At 43.7% G+C, this 20,068-nt stretch overlaps 2 protein-coding genes across 2 annotated transcripts; both read left to right on the top strand.

The window, feature by feature from the left end:
* The first annotated feature begins 31 nt into the window (after nucleotides 1–31).
* On the top strand, nucleotides 32–5,713 carry dnajc4 (DnaJ (Hsp40) homolog, subfamily C, member 4). Its single transcript, XM_076292322.1, has 8 exons — nucleotides 32–73; nucleotides 1,098–1,162; nucleotides 1,409–1,543; nucleotides 1,644–1,734; nucleotides 3,016–3,194; nucleotides 3,313–3,474; nucleotides 4,340–4,426; nucleotides 4,812–5,713. Exons 3-8 carry the CDS (start codon nucleotides 1,452–1,454, stop codon nucleotides 4,903–4,905), a joined length of 705 nt encoding a protein of 234 aa, XP_076148437.1. The 5' UTR covers nucleotides 32–73; nucleotides 1,098–1,162; nucleotides 1,409–1,451; the 3' UTR covers nucleotides 4,906–5,713.
* A 1,107-nt stretch (nucleotides 5,714–6,820) lies between these two features.
* vegfba (vascular endothelial growth factor Ba) lies at nucleotides 6,821–19,932 on the top strand. The gene is made up of 8 exons (XM_076292318.1): nucleotides 6,821–7,887; nucleotides 10,730–10,772; nucleotides 11,420–11,616; nucleotides 12,942–13,015; nucleotides 13,625–13,657; nucleotides 14,710–14,796; nucleotides 15,763–15,957; nucleotides 16,122–19,932. Exons 1-8 carry the CDS (start codon nucleotides 7,810–7,812, stop codon nucleotides 16,141–16,143), a joined length of 729 nt encoding a protein of 242 aa, XP_076148433.1. The 5' UTR covers nucleotides 6,821–7,809; the 3' UTR covers nucleotides 16,144–19,932.
* The last annotated feature ends 136 nt before the right edge of the window (nucleotides 19,933–20,068 follow it).

The following is a 20,068-nucleotide window of genomic DNA, read 5'->3' as shown; positions in this document are numbered from 1 at the left end:
TTGGCCCCGCCCACCAATACACTCAAAACATGCGACGGTAAGTGCTAGCAGCATTGCTAACAGCAGGCATCAGGTACAGTCCAGACAAATATTACCAGAACTGTTAGAAATGCACAAACTTTTCTATTGCCGTATTAACGTTGGTATATAAACTGCACGGTTAGTTAAAGTGGTAGACATCAGCTAAATCTCGAGTGTGCATTGTCTCAATGTTTGCAAAATGTTTAACTAAACAAAGGGAATTAAAATGCATTTGTGCTATTTCTATGAAAATAACGTTATCGTGTTGTAGTAGGCTGCTATTTTAGAGAATGTTGGCACAGGGTTGTGAATACAAACCGATAGTTGAACAATATGTTTCGCTTGCTCTCCTCTTGACTCTTTGAGTTATGCAACACTGTTGGAAGTGAGGTTATGAAACCTTTGTTTAGGCACCAGTCTGAATTTCAGTTATTTGGAGATAGCGGAGTAAGCCTACTGTTATCACAACTTGTTTAACTAACGTTAAATCAAAAAATTATGTGGTCACCAAGTAAGACGCAACTGTGTCTTTGTCAACTGTGTCTTTGTCAAAACACCCCTGCCAGTTAAGACATGGACTAGCCCACATGGCGGCCTATTATGTCAAGTAGTAGGGTGGATTGCCCTAATGTGCAATGTGGGACATGTTTTGCTTTTTCGGACTTACTGTATGTATTATACAATGTGAGAGCAACACATTAAATCCATCCCATGTTGATCACAGGACCCTACAGCTTTGACTTTCCCATAGTTTTACTGACATTCATTAGTTTGGGGAAGACCTACATCCACTGGAGCTTAGGTGTCCCAGACAGTGTCCCACATTAGGACAATGTATATGTTGCCGATAGGTATTTGTTTCAGGTTTCAAGCCAGGCTTGACTGTAGGTTAGGCTACTTTCTACTTTCAGCTGCATTTGTAATTTTATTTTGCCGCTAAATGAACGATTCTTTCTGTACTTTTTCTACCTTATCTAAAGATAAATGGTTTGTTCTTTCATTATTATTGCACCTCGTCCTAATTATCAGTTAGGCCACATTTGTATGGAAACCCCCCCTCTTTTCTTCTGTTTAAGTTCCATCACGTGTAGAACACACGAGTTCAAGCGATGCTGACTGTGCATCCCCGATGGAATGAATGGTAGGCTACGTTCAATGTAACAGCAAAAAACGCACCTCAACGAACAGAACATTTCTCTCTCTGTCTTTCTCTCCGTATTTGTTGTGTCCATGGCTTGCTAAGCATAGTGACACTTAAACTGCCATGTCACGGATTGCAGTGGAGAAACAAACCACGGAATTTCATTCTATTTAAAGATCCTATCAGCTGTGTGTTCATGGCCATTTAACCTGCATTACTTTCTGTTTTGTATATTTCCCCCTGCAGATTGGTTTCTCACAATTTCCCTGTGCACACACTGAGCGACACAATGCAGCTGGAAGCCCAACTCCGTCTTTCCCATAGCTGCATTTTTTACTACAAAAGTGCAAAGCTTCTGTTCTCGCATTCAGCAGTAAATAGGTAAGGGACTGTGTTTTGTTTAAGTATGTTAAGTTCAATGAATCTATTCTTGAATTCTTCAAATTCTTTGTCTTTATCTACCATCTACCTTTTTCTACAGATCTACAGCAAATTACTACGATCTACTTGGAGTAAAACAAGATGCATCATTGGAGGAAATCAAGACAGCATTTTTTGACAAGTCCAAAAAGGTTGAGTGTTCTACCCCTCCCCCTTCTTTGTCTGTCTATATCCTCCTCCCCGCCTTCCTTCCTTCCTCACTCACTAATCTCATATACACATTGGCACTCACATTCTTAATTTGTAGTAATTCTCAGGGGGAACAAAGAGAGCTTGTATAGTTTAATGAGTGCAGCAAGACCGTCTCTGAATCATAAGAGGTCATTTATCTCTGAGATAAACCAAGTATCCCGGCCTCAACTGGAAGAGTCTCAGAGTCTTTAATTTGAGAATGATTTGAGGGCTTTAGGCCCCATGAGAGTCTCTCATAAGCGACGAGTCTTTTTCATAATACTCATTTTCCCCTCAGGGGGGCAGTATTGTTCCACAAAATGAATGCCTCATTAAACTCATTCAACAGTGTAGTATTCATTGGTATGTATGTTCGCATCATATGTTTGTTGGTGTTTATTTTCAGTGTTATCGTGTGTATTTTTACAGAGAGTGTGTGCTTCATGTTTACGTTCATGCGTGGCACATGAGTTTATTTCTTCGTGCCTTGTCTATATGTGTCCTGTGTGTGCATGCTCTCTATCAGGGGATGTGGGAACAGGGGGGAGAGATAGGGGTCTCTTGTCCCATGAGAAAAACAGATTAGAGCTCTATGATAAATCTCTAGGGGACTGTGCAATGGTAGGAGTAGGAGGAAAAGAAAGATTCACATTGATTAGACATTGAAGTATGACAAGCAAGTTCTTTCCACGAGCAGGTTACTCAATCATGCCCCAAATTAACTTTTCATTTGCTCTCAGTCCAATTTTTCCACAGTTGAATCATGGCATTGCATAATCTAGACTCTCTAATGTGTTAAAGGCAAAATACTTGGCAACTTACTGTAAACGTTGTTCATTCATTCTTACATTTTTTCCAACCCACCAAACTACTTTCCAGTGGGAATGATTTTTTTAAACATATTTTGTCCTTCTACACTCGTGTTTACATACAAAAACATACCTCAAATGGGAAAAAAAACTGTCATGTTTTATGAATCAAAAATATTGCATTAACTTTTGAACAAACTCTCAATTTTGATGTGCGCTTGCAACATTGACAAAAATGTCTTGATTATATTTGCTTTTAACACTTGCATGTATCTTCATTGAAGTATTGAATTATAAAGATGAGTAAGGCAAACAAGCGGGTTACTACTTCAACAGTGATCATTCAAAATGTGTTTTCATGTTTTTTTTAATCCCACTGACATGTGTACTAAATTCCGGGTTGCTGAATCATGTCTTTGTTGCCCCATTCAGGTGCATCCAGACAGTGACCCCACCAACCCCAAACTTCACAGCCAGTTTGTGGAGCTGAACGATGCCTACAGGGTCCTGAGCCGAGACGGGAGCAGGAAGGAGTACGACCTCCGGCTCCGACACCCCTACTCAGGGAACCAACCCTTCAGACCAACGTCCACTCACACCTACACCCCCAGGTGAGACACCCAGCAACAATCCCCATGTGCTTTCTCTTCTCCCAGCGCTTCGTTCCCACACATCCCAACCAGCCCCTTCTCTGTGCCCGTGTTGACTCCACTCCACTGTGTCACTTAGTGCGGACCAGACGGAGCGCATGCGGTACTGGGAGCAGTTCCGCTACACCCAGGACACAGGCAATGAGCAGTGGGAGCAGAAGAAGAAGAGGAACATGCGACTCGTGGGCTACTGCGTGCTGGCTATGGTGCTCAGTATGGGAGCCCACTTTGTTGGATTCAGGTGAGGAGGATGTGGTTTTGGTGTGTTGTTGCTATTATTATTTTTATTAGTATTATTACTATATTTATTTATAATTTTAGTATTGTGCGTGTGTCTGTCAGTCAGTGTGTTCTCATGCTAATCTATCAGTTGCTGTTTCTGGGCCCGTGAGGGTGTCTGAGTTGACGATTGTTATTCTTATTTGAGCATGAAGGTGACATTTTCTTGACATTGTATTGTTTGTTTGTGACCTGAGATAACATCTCATTCAGAGCAGGACCAATTCAAGTCAAAATTAGTTTCCGCTGTGTATTGAAATTGTTGTGCTGAATTTATTCTCATACTTGTTCGAGGGTTTGTTGCTAACAAGCGCCTGGCGTTTGTTCCCCCCCCCAGCTCCCCGCCACCATGCCCAGATAAATCTCATTAATGTGTGCTCATGGCTGTCCCCAGACACACGCTCTGTTTTCTCTCCTGTAATCTGTGTTTTTGCATGCCGGGTTGACAATACTGGGGTCATATCACAGGAGCCACAGTGCATTGACTTGCTTTGTGATGATACAGACAGATTTAATTGCCAAAAGCCTGCTTTATTCTGAGTGCTGGTAAATGGTAAAAGCTGTAGAGGTGACAATGCCATGGTACTTTAGGCTTCTATTAGGTTTTGTATATTTTTTGTATATTGTGGTCGGAATGTTTATTTTTTGAGACCTATGACACAGGATGAGCTGACATCACGTGTTTCCTGTTTGAATGTCATTGTTCACCTCATGTAAGGCCAGAAAGCTACATGTTGTTTGAGTATGTGTCCATGTGGCTCTGTCTATTGTCTGTATGTATATTTCTTAATTCCCAGTGTGAAATATGTATGGTTCTTGTTGATCAGAAAACTGGAGGAGGTCCACAGTAACTTCATGGACAACAAGGACCGAGCTATCACTGAGATTTACAATGAGTCCAAAGAAAGAGCCAGGTGTGTAAGGACCTTTCAAGGATTTTAGAACACATTATGATATAATTTGTAGTGTTAATGAAATTATATAATGCCCTTAACATTGACATAAAAGTCCATTTACTCCATGTAAAAGTTTTCCTGAATGGTAATGCATAAAACATAGGTATAGTGCCAAAGCATGGGCACACACATATGCACAGTGAATTGTTAGCGAGACCAAAACTCTTACTGACGAGAGGCAATCTGAGACCAGGTTTAGATTACATTTTGTTGGACAATGTGTGCTCCATGTACCAAGATCTTTTTCTCAGAATTTACTCCATTCTTAATTCAACCTGGTTGCAGGTGTCTGTTGCCCGTAGAACTTGTTATGAAACTGGTGTGTATTTCCTTGTCTTTTCAGAATGAATGGATTCAAAAAACAGACAGAAATCCTGAGACAGAAACATGCTGAATTTCTTGAGAAATACAACGTGCGTAACAAGGACGATAAGTAGAATACTTGAAAAAATGAGTGATGGCTCTTGGAACCAAAGGACTTCTCCTCTGGTCCTCAGAGAATGCTACGCGTGGAAGCCGTTCTTGTATGAAAATGTGTTAGCAGTTAGCTGTGTTTTTGAGCCATTCTTACCTGTTTGTCTCGGTTCTGATAACTGAGACGGAAAGTGTGTGAATTTGGTTCACCGAAGTGAATGTTTTTGGTTCTTTATAGGCACAAGTTCTCATGAACGCTTCTCACTTTGGGTGGGATAATGTAATGTCTCAGCCGGGGAACTGATTAGCAGCTGTTGAACTTTAAGCTTCAAAGGCATTTGCTTATCCAGTTCTGGACTCTGATTCTCATTTGGTTACACTTGCAGAAGCTGTGGTTGTATTTGGCATTCCAGACAAAATTGTACACTTGAGTTGTGTCAGTAGATATCTACACATGTATGATGCAGATGGGAAGTTTTGTGAGTAAGAGGATGGTGCTTTGCTACCTGGAAACCCACAGTGGAGGGACTTGCAGTACATGCAATCAATTTACAACTCAATCTGAGTTACCCCATGCAGTGCAATATTTGATTGTGAATCATAAAGATATTATGCCTCACTTGATAGGCAATGTTTTGGAGATGGTTGTGTAAGTTGTGTATTTTAATTAAAGATAAAATAGCTCATACACTACATCACTACGTGTGAGCGTGTGTGCAACTTGTGGTAATCAACATTACCACAGTGACTTCATGTGTGCTAAAATAATATTGTGTTGATTGCCTTAATATTTTGTGCCATATTGCACAATAAAACATTGTCATGTCTCAACTGAAAATGGATTTGTCTCACTCCTGCCTTACAAATATCTTTTTCTTTTTATTGTAGTGTAGTTGCAGACTACCAGTCAGGTCCTAGATCCCCTTTAAATCAGCCTATTTGCCCTCATGCCCAAAATCATCCTCACAGGAAAATAGTTAATATGATGGATCCCTTGACGACTGAGGTGCAACAGCATGGCACTTTCCGGAATGTCTGGTACGGATGTTGACGTTCCCCTGTGACTGGGGCCAAGGACTCATTGGGATCAAGCTCAGATAACATGGTGGCCCATATGCAGGTGCTGGTCTCCACCACGATGAAGGAGATATGAAATGGGGTGGAATGACTCAACGGCAGCAGGCATTTCTTGCATCGTATCATATAAAACAGACTAGTAGTTAGAGGTGCCACCAAGTAAACATAGACTAGACAATTAAACAAATGGACAACTCTGACCAAGATGCAAATCTATCCAAAGCATTTTTTGTCTGGAGTGGTAGTGATTGGGCATTGATGATCAGTGACCACCTCAGACTCTTCTCTTAAGCAGTTCCCTAAAGCACAACAGCTCTGAAGGTTTGCTTTATGGAATTGTGTTTGAGTATGCCGCCCGTGTCACCCGGTGCAGGGCAGAAACCACATAAGAGTAGATAACACAGCCCTCATCCCACTATCCCACATGTGGTTTGTGCTTGTTATAACCCAAACAGATTTAACTGTGACGTTGAGGCACATTTGGTGTGTGAGAATAATGCTCCATCAAAGGATTATGATGAAATTGGATCATTTACTACACAGAAGGGGGTTTTGCACATTTTCTATTCTTGTTGGATACAAGATCTTAACTGCTTGAACTGTGACCTAAGATGCATGCATTAAAGAGTTAAGCTACTGGGTTTTCATATTATTCCCTGGGTCTATATACCTTTTAGAGACGACAGGCTAGGTTGGAGAAATTACCAAACGACGAGGAAAGTCGCGGTTAATCATCAACCGACCAACCGGGTCACGAATGAAAAGAGCGAACGTTACACCTGCGCCCACATAAGCGCGAATCAGGTCTGGCTAAAAAAGTTGGCAGTGCAATGGTTACGCGCAAAAGGAGAGTTGCGCCGCGTGCGCCTTCACTGTTCTGAAGGGCAAAGGGAATGAGGGAAACGGTCATAACAAATAAATACAGCGTTTTCTTTCCACGATGTAGCCTAGTTAATCTGTGTTTGATATTAGACACTGGTGTTTCAACGAGTATTTGGTTAGACCGCACAATCGTTTAAGTCAAAGAGAGGAGCGTGTCTTCAACGAAACGTCATCTATTTGACTTGAAAGCCATAGCCGGGGGATAGACGATTTAACAGTGACCTCCAGTAGTCGTGAGATGTGCCGCGTGAGGCGGATCGGACCAGCCTGTCGTCAACGATTCACAGAGGACCACATGCATAGGCTACGCGCTTTCTTTTCTAGGTGGAATATCAAAACTATTATTGCCGGAATATGGATTCCTATTTAGCTTGTAATTAACCATCGGTTGATTTTTTTTTGGACCTAACTGGGCAGCATCTATGAGAAAAGTCTTACCTGTCAATTCAGTCTGTTTCTGCAATCCTGTTTTACGAAAACTCTTTCATTAGGCCTACATTATAATCTACGGAAGACACATTTAATTCATTCGCCTCATTAGTAAAGTGCTATGAGCTTTATTTTGTAGGCTATCCTACATAGGCTACTTGACAACCAAAATTAAAGCATTTTTGAAGCGCATGATTTTAAGTAGGCTAATAGTACCAAAGCTGACTGTTAAGTTGTCTTACTAACGTATGGTCTTCGCCTGTCTGCACAGGTAGGCGAGAACGAACCCCATGAAGTTAGCTTAATCAGTCCATCTTTTTAAGACCCATGCAAAGCCATAATGGGGGCAGTGACCGCTCAGTGTTTAGACGTCCTACACAGCAAATTATCACGGCTTTCACCTACTGGGTTACTCATTGTACAAAACTGGGAACAATGGATTTAGAAACGTATTGGTGCTTTTAGAAAGAATTCAAGGAAGAGGACATAAGCATTTTATAATTTACAGAACTATTCCCGTGTCTTTGGAAAACTTAATAATGGGAACAAGACTGCAAGTTATCCTTGGAGTGTTTCAGTTTGTTTCTCTCACAGGAATACCCATATGTTGTGGCAAGGTATGTATAGCTATATTATTTTAGCTTTTTTCCCCCTGGAAGGCTAAGCCTGTTAATCGAACCGGCTCGACCGCCCGATTGATATCAAGTTGCGCCAGCAGACTGTGACGACTTCTGAAACCTATGTTATCATCCTACGCAGGTTGTGATGTTTGCATTTTTTTTCACGTTTATGATTTAAACATTTGTCCGGGCGGCCACTGACATTTGCCTCAAGTGTTTTATGCCATACAGCGTCACAGGAGGTTATGCGCTTCCAGCTCATATTTAAATCGTGACCACAAAAAAGGTCAAAAATCGGTGAACGCGCAGACAAAGACCACTTGGACATGGTCTCGCTGTGAGGTTGTGCTGATTCATTCTAAACGCCAAATTCTCTGAAGACACAGAAGTCTTGCCATTTAGCCAACACAGCTGCCTTAGGCTACTCAGGATAGAAACATGTAATGGGTCACATTTGGACTAATAGAAGATGCACACAAGCTACACGCAACTGGTTTCTAGTTCAATATTTATCTGAAATAGGTAGTCTAGCCTACTTATCTTAGCGTAGGCCTATAGACTAGTGATCCAATGTTTTGGATGGAATACACATTATTGCTTATAAGTAGGCCTTCGTTTTAAATCTGATATTGTTTTCTATTAAACTTGTTGATAGGCTATGAGGATAGTGTGTATTAAATATGTTCTAATTCTAATTAATCTAAACAAAATCTGATTGCTCCTGTATCTGTCAAGACCGTTATTGCACATGGATGAAATCCACCACATATTGGAGAAAATAAATCCACCACAGAAAATGTAAGAATCACATGAGGGATGGATGACATCACACACATATTCCTGTCTCAGTGTTGTGCTGAATTGAGAACCTTTGCACTTATTGCTCACTCAGTGCCCTAGGTTTAACACATGAGTGAATTGTAACAAATCTAAGATGCCAATGTTGTATATTAATTAACTGACTGTACAATTGCACTTTCAGTATTAAATGATCTCGGTGCACAGTCACAGCAGTAATTTGACTGGGGACCCATTGTGCCGCTTTGATCTGTGTGCATGTGTGTTGGAATATTTAGTTGTACATGTGTGTAGCCTATGTGCCACTTTTGCCAGTGACTCACTCACGAGAGGGAGTTATCTTCCGCTTGGTGATGACGTCACAGTCTGTGAGTCCCCTGAGTGCCAGGCCGGCCTCTGTCACCTCGAGCCGCTCTGCAGAATAGTCCAGTCGCCGCTCGCCATGTCAGCTGGACAGACTCAGACCAGAGGCACACTGGACGATGATTCAATTGAAATATTATACAGGAAAGCCCCAGCTGGGGGACGTACTGTGTCTGCGCTGCTGTGGCATCAGCATCGGGAGATAGGGGGGAGGATCACGCCAGTGATGTTGAGAAAGCAGCTTTGCTGGGAGCGGGTGGGAGGCTCTTCACAAACCTCAAAGGAGGCCGGGTAGAGTTGACGCAGAGAAGCCTGGATAGAGCGACTGCCTCTGCTGCAAGAGCTGGCACTGCTTTGATTTGTGTGTGTGTGTGTGTGTGTGTGTGTGTGTGTGTGTGTGTGTGTGTGTGTGTGTGTGTGTGTGTGTGTGTGTGTGTGTGTGTGTGTGTGTGTGTGTGTGTGTGTGTGTGTGTGTGTGTGTGTCTGTCCATGGCAGTGCCAGTCTCCTTTTGAGCTTAGATCTTGGCCCCGTATTTCACAGTAGTTCTGATGCCAGTGAAGTTTGTGTGTGTGTGTTTGTCTGAAATGGTGGTGGTGAAGAAATTATCTGCCCCTTCCCTCATATTACAACATGAACACCCACTGGGTTTGCTGGCAGCCAGTCTGCTCTGGCCTTCATTTTTGGTGCTCAATAACATTGTTGAAACTGTGTATATCTAAAAGGTAACAAACGAGTCACGTGAAAATTTAAAATAATCTCTCCTCGTCTCCCACCATTTGGGTCTGCAGTCCTTCCCAGTGTCTCCCCTTCCCTACTTCATCGTTCCTCCCTCCTTCACTCCCTCCTTCCCTCTCTCCCTCCCGTGTGTACTTGATATCCTCCCTAAGTTGTTTGCTCAATTGTTTTGATTTATTCACATGTATATGTATACTAGAGATGTGTGTGGTGGATTGTATGTAAGAATATAGTTGTCACTTGTTAGTTCCTAGAATCTCAGGAACGAACACACACACACACACACACACACACACACACACACACATACACATACACACAAACATGTACGGCCATACACCCCCGCAAACACAGAGAGGCAGAGACCTGGGCAAAGGCAAATGTGGTGACAAAGAGGGAGGGGGAGAGGGGGCAGAGTTTAGAGCAAAGTCTACATTCCCTTGACAGTGACCTTGTTCTAAAGCCCAGACCGGTTAGTATCCAGCCAAGGTGTGTGTGTGTGTGTGTGTGTGTGTGTGTGTGTGTGTGTGTGTGTGTGTGTGTGTGTGTGTGTGTGTGTGTGTGTGTGTGTGTGTGTGTGTGTGTGTGTGTGTGTGTGTGTGTGTGTGTGTGTGTGTGTGTGTGTGTGTGTGTGTGTGTGTGTGTGTGTGTGTGTGTGTGTGTGTGTGTGTGTGTGTGTGTGTGTGTGTGTGTGTGTGTGTGTGTGTGTGTGTGTGTGTGTGTGTGTGTGTGTGTGTGTGTGTGTGTGCACTCTTCAGATTTTCACGCTTGGCCAATGGTTCCAGGTTGAGATTCAAAAATGACCGGAATTTACAGTCCAAACAAAGGTCATATTTTATATAGCACTTCATGCATGTTGAAATGTTATGACATTGCCTGTATAGTGTTTTGGAGCAGTTTTCCCCCTAACATTTTCTCCTGTTTCTCCCCCCTCTCTTTTAGCTAACACAGTGGCAACCTACAGAACCCCACAGATCTAGAGAAGGTAGTTATTCATTTCGCTTTGACACAACATGCTTATTCATGATCAGATGGATGAACATGGATAGCTTCTCTATGCAGCAGATTTAAATAATGCCTATACTGTCTTTGCATCCTGGAAATCTAGCCTTGAATCACTAAAATAGATCTAACCGGCTCTGTAATCAGCAGCTAAAATTGAGCACAGCTCTTTGAGCCAATCAGAAAACTTTTATTCTCACTGCTATTCCTGCCTCCCATTTCTTGAGTGCGCACAGCACTTGTCAGGAGAGGGACTCCAGCAGGGACTCACAGGAGTTAGCAAGCTCCCAGCTGGCACATGCAATGCTAATGATTTTTCTTGGCCTTCTGTTTTCCATGGCCCTTTGCACTCTGTTGTCTGTTTCAATGAGCTCTCTCTCTCTCACCCACACACCCAATCACACCCAATCACACACACACACACACACACACACACACACACACACACACACACACACACACACACACACACACACACACACACACACATGAAACTCTCATACACATACACACTGTGTTAGTCTGTAACCTATGCTCACCTGGTCTCATGTCCTCCATCACTCCACTCTCACACTACTTTTCTCTCCTCCTCTCCTCCCTCTCTCCTCCTCTCCTCCCTCCCTGGTGAAGTGGTGAAGTGGATGGACGTGTACCAGCGGAGCAGCTGCCAGCCACGGGAGGTGTTGCTGGAGGTGTGGCGGGAGTTCCCCGAGGAGACGCACCTCCTCTACCTGCCCTCCTGTGTGCCCGTGCGCCGCTGCGGGGGCTGCTGCGCCGACGAGGCCCTGGAGTGCGTGCCCTCCCGCACCCACACACTCACCATGGAGGTACGGACGGATCTCCATGTATACACACACACACACACACACACACACACCCACACACACACAAACACACACACACACACACACACACAGACACACACAGAGGAGCAGAGGTGCTCTCATGTAGTTTACACACACACACACACACACACACACACACACACACACACACACACACACAGAGGAGCAGAGGTGCACACACACACACACGGGCATGCACACACAGACAAGATTGCATGGATGTTTACACACACACGCACACACATACACTCACATGCAACCACAAGCTCAGTATGGATCTCTCAGACAGAGATTTACATCCATGCTCACACTGAAGAGAAACTTCACAGACATGGACATGTACAGACACACATACTGACACGCTCTTACTCCAGAGCAGCACTTTTCAACCAGTCGTGAAGCCTTTGCTGCTGGTCCCTGACAACACATTCAGTACTGTGGCCCTGTAGGGGATCACCCCTCAGACACCTCTGGTTGCTTCTTGGTCAGAATGGTGTTACCTAGATCACAATCAGTTTAAAACCCCTGCTCTAGAAATCATCTCTTACTTTCTCACATACGCACACACATACACATACACATACACACACACGCACACACACACATACACACACACACACACACGCACACACACGCACACACACACTCACGCACACACACACACATACACACATACACACACACACAAACACACACACTGTTGGCTATAGTGATTGTGTGCACTCACACTCACAACACTCAACTCACCTTCCTAATGTTGCCCTGGAAGTAAGTCTCCACACCACTATTCAGACACATCCAGACACACACAGACATTCCCTAAACAGGAGGAGGGCAAAGGTTATGAAGGTAAGAAGCAATACATCACACTTTTTCTCCCTCGTCTTTTTACCTCCCTCTCTCTCCATCTCTCTCTTTCTCCCTCTCTCCCACTCTCTCCCTTGTCTATCTTCTATACACAAACACGTTAGAAATCAGTATTGACACACACTCACTCGAAAACATGCCTGCTCCCCCCACGTACATTCTCCACACACACACACACACACACACACACTCACTCACTCATGCACACACACACAATCACACCACGCGCCTGAATGTGAGCCATACATATTCAGATAAGGGCAAAATGTGGGAGTCCTAATGGGCAGGAGCTGGACTTTGTGCACGTTGGCTCTGTATGTATAGAAGGTGTTAGTGAATAAAAGATGCTGTCATTACTATGCATGCCAGTGCAGCATGCCACCCCGATGGTGATTCGTGACCATGGCTTTCCCTCCCTTCCTCCCTCTCAATCTCCGCAGTTGATGAAGACCTCATACATGAAGCATGAGATGGTCCAGCTCCCCTTCACCGAACACACTCAGTGTGAGTGCAGGTGAGCATGCGTGTGCACATCCTCATCCTCACACACACTCACACACACACACACACACACGCACACATACATGCAAATACATTCTTATCAGTACAACTCTTGTCCTACCAATACAGTGAATACTTGGCCACTCTTTGGAGAGTACGCTCCCTCCTTTGCATATGCATATTGACCTTCCCGCTTGGTCCCAGTGGAGCACATTTTTTTGTACAGAATCCGAAAGAAACGCCCCCATTTGGCTCGCTGCCTGATTTTTATTATAAGTCATTGAGAGCATCATCTCAAAGGACCATTCAGAGGTTTAGGGTTGGGATTAGGGTTTAACCCAGGGTCTCAATGAGAGTCTGTAGACTGGGTTCTCCCATGCAGAGCATTTAATACTGTATGGATTCTATATCTCACTCGGGGACTTTCAGTGAAATCCTAATATAATGAGCCTGGTTTGTGTTTCTTATAGTCATTATGGTAATGTATGTAGGATGAAGACAGTTTACCATTGTTCTGTGATTGAATAGATTTATTCTAGAATTCTTTCCAAACCTAACTTTTAATGTCTACATGTTGTATCTCTTTCTCTCTCTCTGTCTCTTTCTGTCTGGTTCTTTGCAGACCAAAATCAGACATGTACACCCCCCCAACCAGGTACTAAGTTTGTGTGTGTGTGTGTGTGTATGTAAGAGAATTGTTGCTTTTGTCCTCCACTCGAAATCCCAGTCACCAGATAACATCATTTTGTTCTCTGTCTGTTGTAGTCTTTCTTTTCTCTGCCCATTCCTCCGCCTCTCTCTCTCTCTCCTGGTCTTCCCTCTCACTGTTGTTTGCGACTCCATGGTGATGGCTGAGATCATTTAGCTAATTGACTGCGAATGAGGGGAAACTACCTGCACCATCAGACACTGGTTCTCCCTAATCTCATCCTACAAGGTCTTAGGATAGGATTTTCACGATGGACAAAAACAAGATGTCCCAGTTGCTTGCAAACTGTAGCCACCCAATGTAAACACATGGTCGAAAAATAGCTGTGATTAAGTTTACATATGTAACGTTTTCCTCAGGCCATTCTAAGTCACTTTGTGTGGAGGCCCCCATTATACAGTACCTCTCCTGCCCTGGCGGTCAGGCCAGCTGGCCAGTGTCTGGAGTCTCTGGATGAGTGTCAAAGTCTCCTGCGTTGGGAAAGAGGACATCCATTTTATTGCTTAATTAGGCCAGTGGCCTCTTAGGGGCTCTTAAAAAAGTTGGAGAATAACTTGAATCAGAGAGGGAGGAGGAAGAGAGAAAGAGAGAGATGAGTGTGTGTGTGTGTGTGTGTGTGTGTGTGTGTGTGTGTGTGTGTGAGAGAGAGAGAGAGAGAGAAGGCTCCAGGCGAGTGATGCATGAGTTTTGTTTTGAAAGAAACTAGCTTTTTACGAATCCCCGCTGACTGGAGGTCACTGAGGCAGAGAATGCACGTATATAGGAGGAGATAAATCACTGCACTTCTTAACCTCTTTTTGCCGCCGAACAGCACATTTCTCTGGTCATGTGCACGCACTCCCAAATCCTCATATGTTTCCTCACTTTTCCTCACTTTCCCTCACACACATGATGTACAGGATTTTAGATGACTCTGAAGAAATATCTTTTGTGCTAATCCCTATGTGGAGTGACGGGCACAGCCAGCGCTAACGTGTCTCTTTTTGTTTCCTCTCCAGGCAGGAAGATCACAGGCCGACACGGAAAGACAGAAAGAGGGAGCGTGGAAAATCGCGACGAAAGAAAAACCGGAGGATCAAGCCCACGTATGTCCCTCTCACCTTCCAAATGTGCTTCGCAGCTCACACCTCCACCCCCACCTGCCAGATTTGCCCTAGTAATACAAATGCGCAGCGGTGTTGATGTGTGTACCTGCACGTAGGCATTCCCACACAGCCCCCCCCCTCACTCTTCACAGCTAGACTGATGAACGAAAGAATCCAAATGTTCCTTTTCGTTTCCTTTTTCCTTTTCATTCGTACGGCCCCTCGTCAGTCACGTCTGACCGCCTCGAGTCAAGGTCAGTCCGTTTAGACAGTGTGTCCCTCACTGCCATCCATCATCCAGCCATGCTTGGATTGAGTCGGTGGCAGGTGTGAAATCAGGCTAATTTGCTCCCTTATAATGCTCAGTCGCTGTCTCCCAGCCGACTGGACAGAGAGCCACTTAAGTCGAGACAAAGATTGATTCTCCCCTTAATTAAGTCACTCAGCTGTATATTTCCTCTTTCAGGCCTGGGCTTAGTTCAGCCAGGGAGAGTGACAGCTCCTTCTCCCAGGCGACAAATTAGAGTAGCTTGAGGCGGCGTTTCAAAGTCCTGGGTGGACTCTGACCTCCACACCACAGTCTTTAAAATCGTCGTCTATCTCAACTGTGGCAGCGCATGGCTCTGCCTCCATGTCCCAATGCATTGCACCCAGCATTTTTCCCCAGAGCCATGGAAATGACTTTGTAAGGATGTGAGCTGTATGGTTTTTTCCACAGTCAGACGGCTTAACTGCTATGGAACCACTGCTGCTGACTCCAATTTTATGGAAATGTGTGTTAATGGAAATGAGTGAATGAGTGCATTTGTGTCCATTTTTTAAGAAACTAACCTATCTTGTTTGAATGATAGTCATTTCTGTTAGCTTCCTCTTTCATTTTTGTAGTCAGTATAAGCAGCGACAGTATAGCAGTTTTGTCCAACATAATGATACACACAGATTTTGCTCATCTTCCCTCCAACACAGACGGCCAGTTTGGACCACTGGTCCTCCTAGTGTTTCCCCCACGCCCAGCACCCCTCCTCCCCCCGCGCAGGTGCAGTGCGCGCCCTGCCCCGGGCGCTGGCGGACCCTCGACCCCCAGTCATGTGAGTGCCAGTGCAGGCTGAGGGAGACGGGCTGCACACGTCGAGGAAAAAGACTCAACCAGCACAGCTGCAGGTCAGACACTGGGCACAACTGGACACAACTGTCCCCCTAATCCCCCCCCCCCCCCACACACACACACACTTAGCAGTGACCTGATGTCATGTTATGGACCCAAAATGGAGTTGCCTCTGTACTTCATGGCTTGATGTTTGCCCATTGTTGTCTTCTCCTTTCAGGTGTGAACCGGTGAGGGAATGATGTTGATGAACACTCACTTCCTCCTGGTTATAACCACTGTTGGTCCTCATAGCTTTAAGGAGAGGAGAGGAGAGGAGAGGGGAACGCTTCCCCGGGTGTTGGGAGGACAGTGGGGGGCGGTAGGGGCAGGTGGGTGGTGAACTTCCATAGACTGTGAATGAAGACTGTGGGACAGGGAGTGTGTGCCGTTGACAAGACTTTCTCATGATCCCTCTCCACTAAACAAAGCCATCCACCACAGCATCTGCAGATGCCCTGATCTACCTATGTGTCTGTGTCTATGTTGTGTGTCTTCCAGGCTTGCCACATACTTGCTTTGATAGCATTTGCAGCTGAACGTCACCATGTGTATAGACAAATATATGATGTTGCTTCTTTATGAGGTTAAAGGGTAATGTAGACAACGTAAATGTTTGAAAAAAGGAAAGGATTCCCATGACCCGGACATGTCAAGGTCTCCTGGGCACAAGACCCAAATACCAGGACTATTAGAAGGGTATGGAAAGGGTATGTTATTACCCTTGATGGCAAAATGGGTGTGCAGTTTTAACAGATCTAACCTGAAATGGATTTATTGCAATCCTAGCTTTTTGCTTATAGGGGTTACAAATGACAAATCTAGGGAATTTTACATCTACTACTTTAACTTACTAAAAACTGCCTGTGGAATTGAAATTACTTGAATATCGCCAGTTGCCATATGAATGCTTCTACGTGAGTCAGGCTTTCCACCTAACATAGTTACACACTTATGACAAGATACCTGACAATTGAGCATACAACAGTTTAAGACAGTTGTAGGTTGCAGAGAGATTGGCTGTAGGGAACGATAAGAGAGCTACTGTTGCAATGCAGTAGAAGAGAATAGCGTCATGTCTGTGGTATATAGGATTTAAACATGGCAGATGTGATCATCACTGCAGATATAGTGGATGGTGTGTGTCTACACTGGCCATGCTGATTTTAACTGTGGGCTCAGGATGGTTGGAAGAGATATCTGTGTGGTCTATAGGTCTGCTCATATATTCATAGCCTTATCACGGACCCGCAGATTAGATCACTGAGTCTTTTTGTGTTTGTGTTTGTTTTGTTTGTTTTTTCCCCTCCATCTTTCTTTTTTCTGTTAGGATTGAAAGAGCCTTGAGCTCTGGCTAGGCAGTGAGGGGAATGTCAATAGTAAGGGGAACTGGCCTTATTCCATGAGTGCTGTGAGACACACACACACACACACACACACACACACACACACACACACACACTCAGTCGTACACACACACACACACACACACACAGGAACACACACACACACACACAGTCAATCTTACTTTCAATTGAATTAGTCCCTTTGATTCATTCCTTTTTAATTCATTACAGCCACTCTGAGTAGTCCACACAACCACCACATCCTAAGAAAAGCTATAATGTCATAATCAGTCTCTTTCCCGCTCTCTCTTTTCCTCTCTCTCTCTCTCTCTCTCTCATACACACACACACACACACACACACACACACACACAGATACCTGCCTAATTATGAGCAGGTGAACATAAGCTTATTTTGTAGTCAGAATGAAAAACAAAAACGAGAAGCATTCTAGATTTGTAGACATGTGCGTTTGTGTTATTGTCCTTATGTTATTTTAGCCTCATTCTTTTGCAGATAGTATCCCCAAGACGTGTTTCTTTTGCACGCAGTGTTTCTTTGTTTCTCTGTTTTTGTTTTCTGTTAATCCGCCTGCACAGAATCTGTCTGGGTGGCCTAGTATGTACACATTTGGCATCCACACACATGTCTGTGTTTGGACTGAATTTAAACAGGGGAGAAAGGGGAAGGTTAAGCAGGCCAGAAAAAAAGAGAAATAACTATATAGTGTATTAATCAACAGCAGCGTCAACTCCGAGCAGTATGGGGAAAAAGATCACAAAGTCACTGATGTGTTTGTGAACATACTGTTTGTGGACTGGATTGAACTGTACATTATCTGGAGTTTAATATATTTATTTTTTATATTGAGTTTTTTATTGAGCTATGCATTATTTCTGTGAATTTGTGAATTTAATTGCTACTGTGACAACACACAAACAATCAGTGTTCTACATGGAGGACAATTATCAATTTATACATTTATACATAATGGTTGGTGATTAGACTGTGGTTAATATTTAAAGATTTACAGTTGCATAGATATTAGTATATTTTGTTAATGTCAAACATTTTGTAGTGCCTATTATTATAAACCATATAAGAGGTGGAAGCCTGTTTCAAAGGAAAATATTCTACAAGCACTGAATTTCTTATGAGTTCATAGCCAAACTTAAGTCTGCCGCTTTCTTCACGCTAACAATATTTTACATGACCTCTTTTTTGTTATTAAACAGAGGCATTGGACCCAGCAGTGATGATGACGGTATTATATTGTTAAGTTTCCCGATGGCTATTCTGCTATCCAGGGAGGGAAGTCAGACAGTTGCTAATTTGAATAATACCCTTGTCCAACAATGGGCTCTGTTGTGCTTTTCACATTCCATATCAAAACATACACATGTGTGCACGTCCCTCTGTTTGCAGTATGTGCCCATTCATGTTTTAGCTGTCTGTTTATGTGTGGGCCAGACACGGTGGATGTCTCCTGTTTCTCCTCTCTTGGTTCTGGTTCTTTTCTTCCCTGTTTGTTTTGGCTGAAGTGTCACAACCCTAACACCCCATCATTATGTGACAGAACAGAGGCTTGTGTAGGGTCAGTAGGTGTGTGGTATTTCAGGCCCTTCAAATGGATATCGGGGCAGTTAAGCGAACAGACGCACTAGCAGTTTAGACACTATTATATTTATACTGGGCCCCATTTTTCTTTTCATTTTTAGAACATGCAGTTGAACAGTCCTGTTCTCTCTCTCTCTCTCTCTCTGATCCCAGAGACTTTGGTATGACCGCTCTTACTTTTGCACTTTTGACTTGATAGGTTCAGTTCAAAAAGGGGATAATCTAACCAGCGTACAACACAGCCCCTTCATTAGTTTGGCATTTTGCTGGCTACTTCAAAGGCAGGCATCCAGACTATTTAGTCTCTAGCTCGCTACAATGTCTTAATTGTATGGCTACCCCCCCCCCCCCCCCCCAAAAAAAAAATGATTAGAAAAACATGTGCAAGGGGATCCCCCCTCTCTCCCTGCCTATGCGTCTGCACATCATGTAGACTTTTGTGTATAAACAGACAAGATCTATTCCGTGGCAGCCGACATAGACAAAGTGGAAGCTGCAGTGTAGGTCAGACTGTGTAGAATATGAATGTACTGATCCTGTATCTGGATTGCACGCCCCTCAGAAACAGTATACTGTGGTAGGTAGCACAGCATCCATGCCCGCCATTTAAGGTCAGTGTTAGTGCAGATTTTAGTTGATGTGTTGATGTGTCCCATAGTAAGCTATATACCTGAATACAGTGTTCAAGTTCAAACAAACAGACCACTGGTAGTGCTACAACCCACCCAGAGCCTATTTTTTGATCTATAATGTTACCTGTATTTCCTCTTGTATGATAATGTGTGTATTATATGATGTTAATGAATACTACTGCTGCTGCTGCACCATTTGTGCCCTTTATCATAACATTATGTGTGTATGTGTGCAAATGTTCAAATCAAATTTGTGCTACAATATACAACAATGCCGGTCTTAAAATGCATATGTGATCCGCTTTTATGTGTACAGTATGTATATAAGCTCCCATATCATTTTACTTAGAAAAGATTCAAGAACTACCTGTGACATATTACAATGTCTTTGACACTATTAAAGGGAAATGTCTTATTTTTGAGAAGGGTGTCATTATTTACTGGTTTGGACAGCTGTATGCCTTCTCAGCCTCCCACTGTAACGTAACCTCCTGCTCATTTGATTTACTCCTTCATCTCTCATTTCATCCCCC

This window comes from Alosa pseudoharengus, unplaced genomic scaffold (assembly GCF_046254945.1).
Source record: "Alosa pseudoharengus isolate Yale_2024_CS ecotype anadromous, Long Island Sound unplaced genomic scaffold, YU_APseudo_1.1 YU_APseudo_1.1_scf_19, whole genome shotgun sequence".
Lineage (NCBI taxonomy): Eukaryota > Metazoa > Chordata > Actinopteri > Clupeiformes > Clupeidae > Alosa > Alosa pseudoharengus.
Note: the sequence above shows the minus strand (reverse complement) of the source record. Positions and strands in the feature narration are given on the sequence as shown.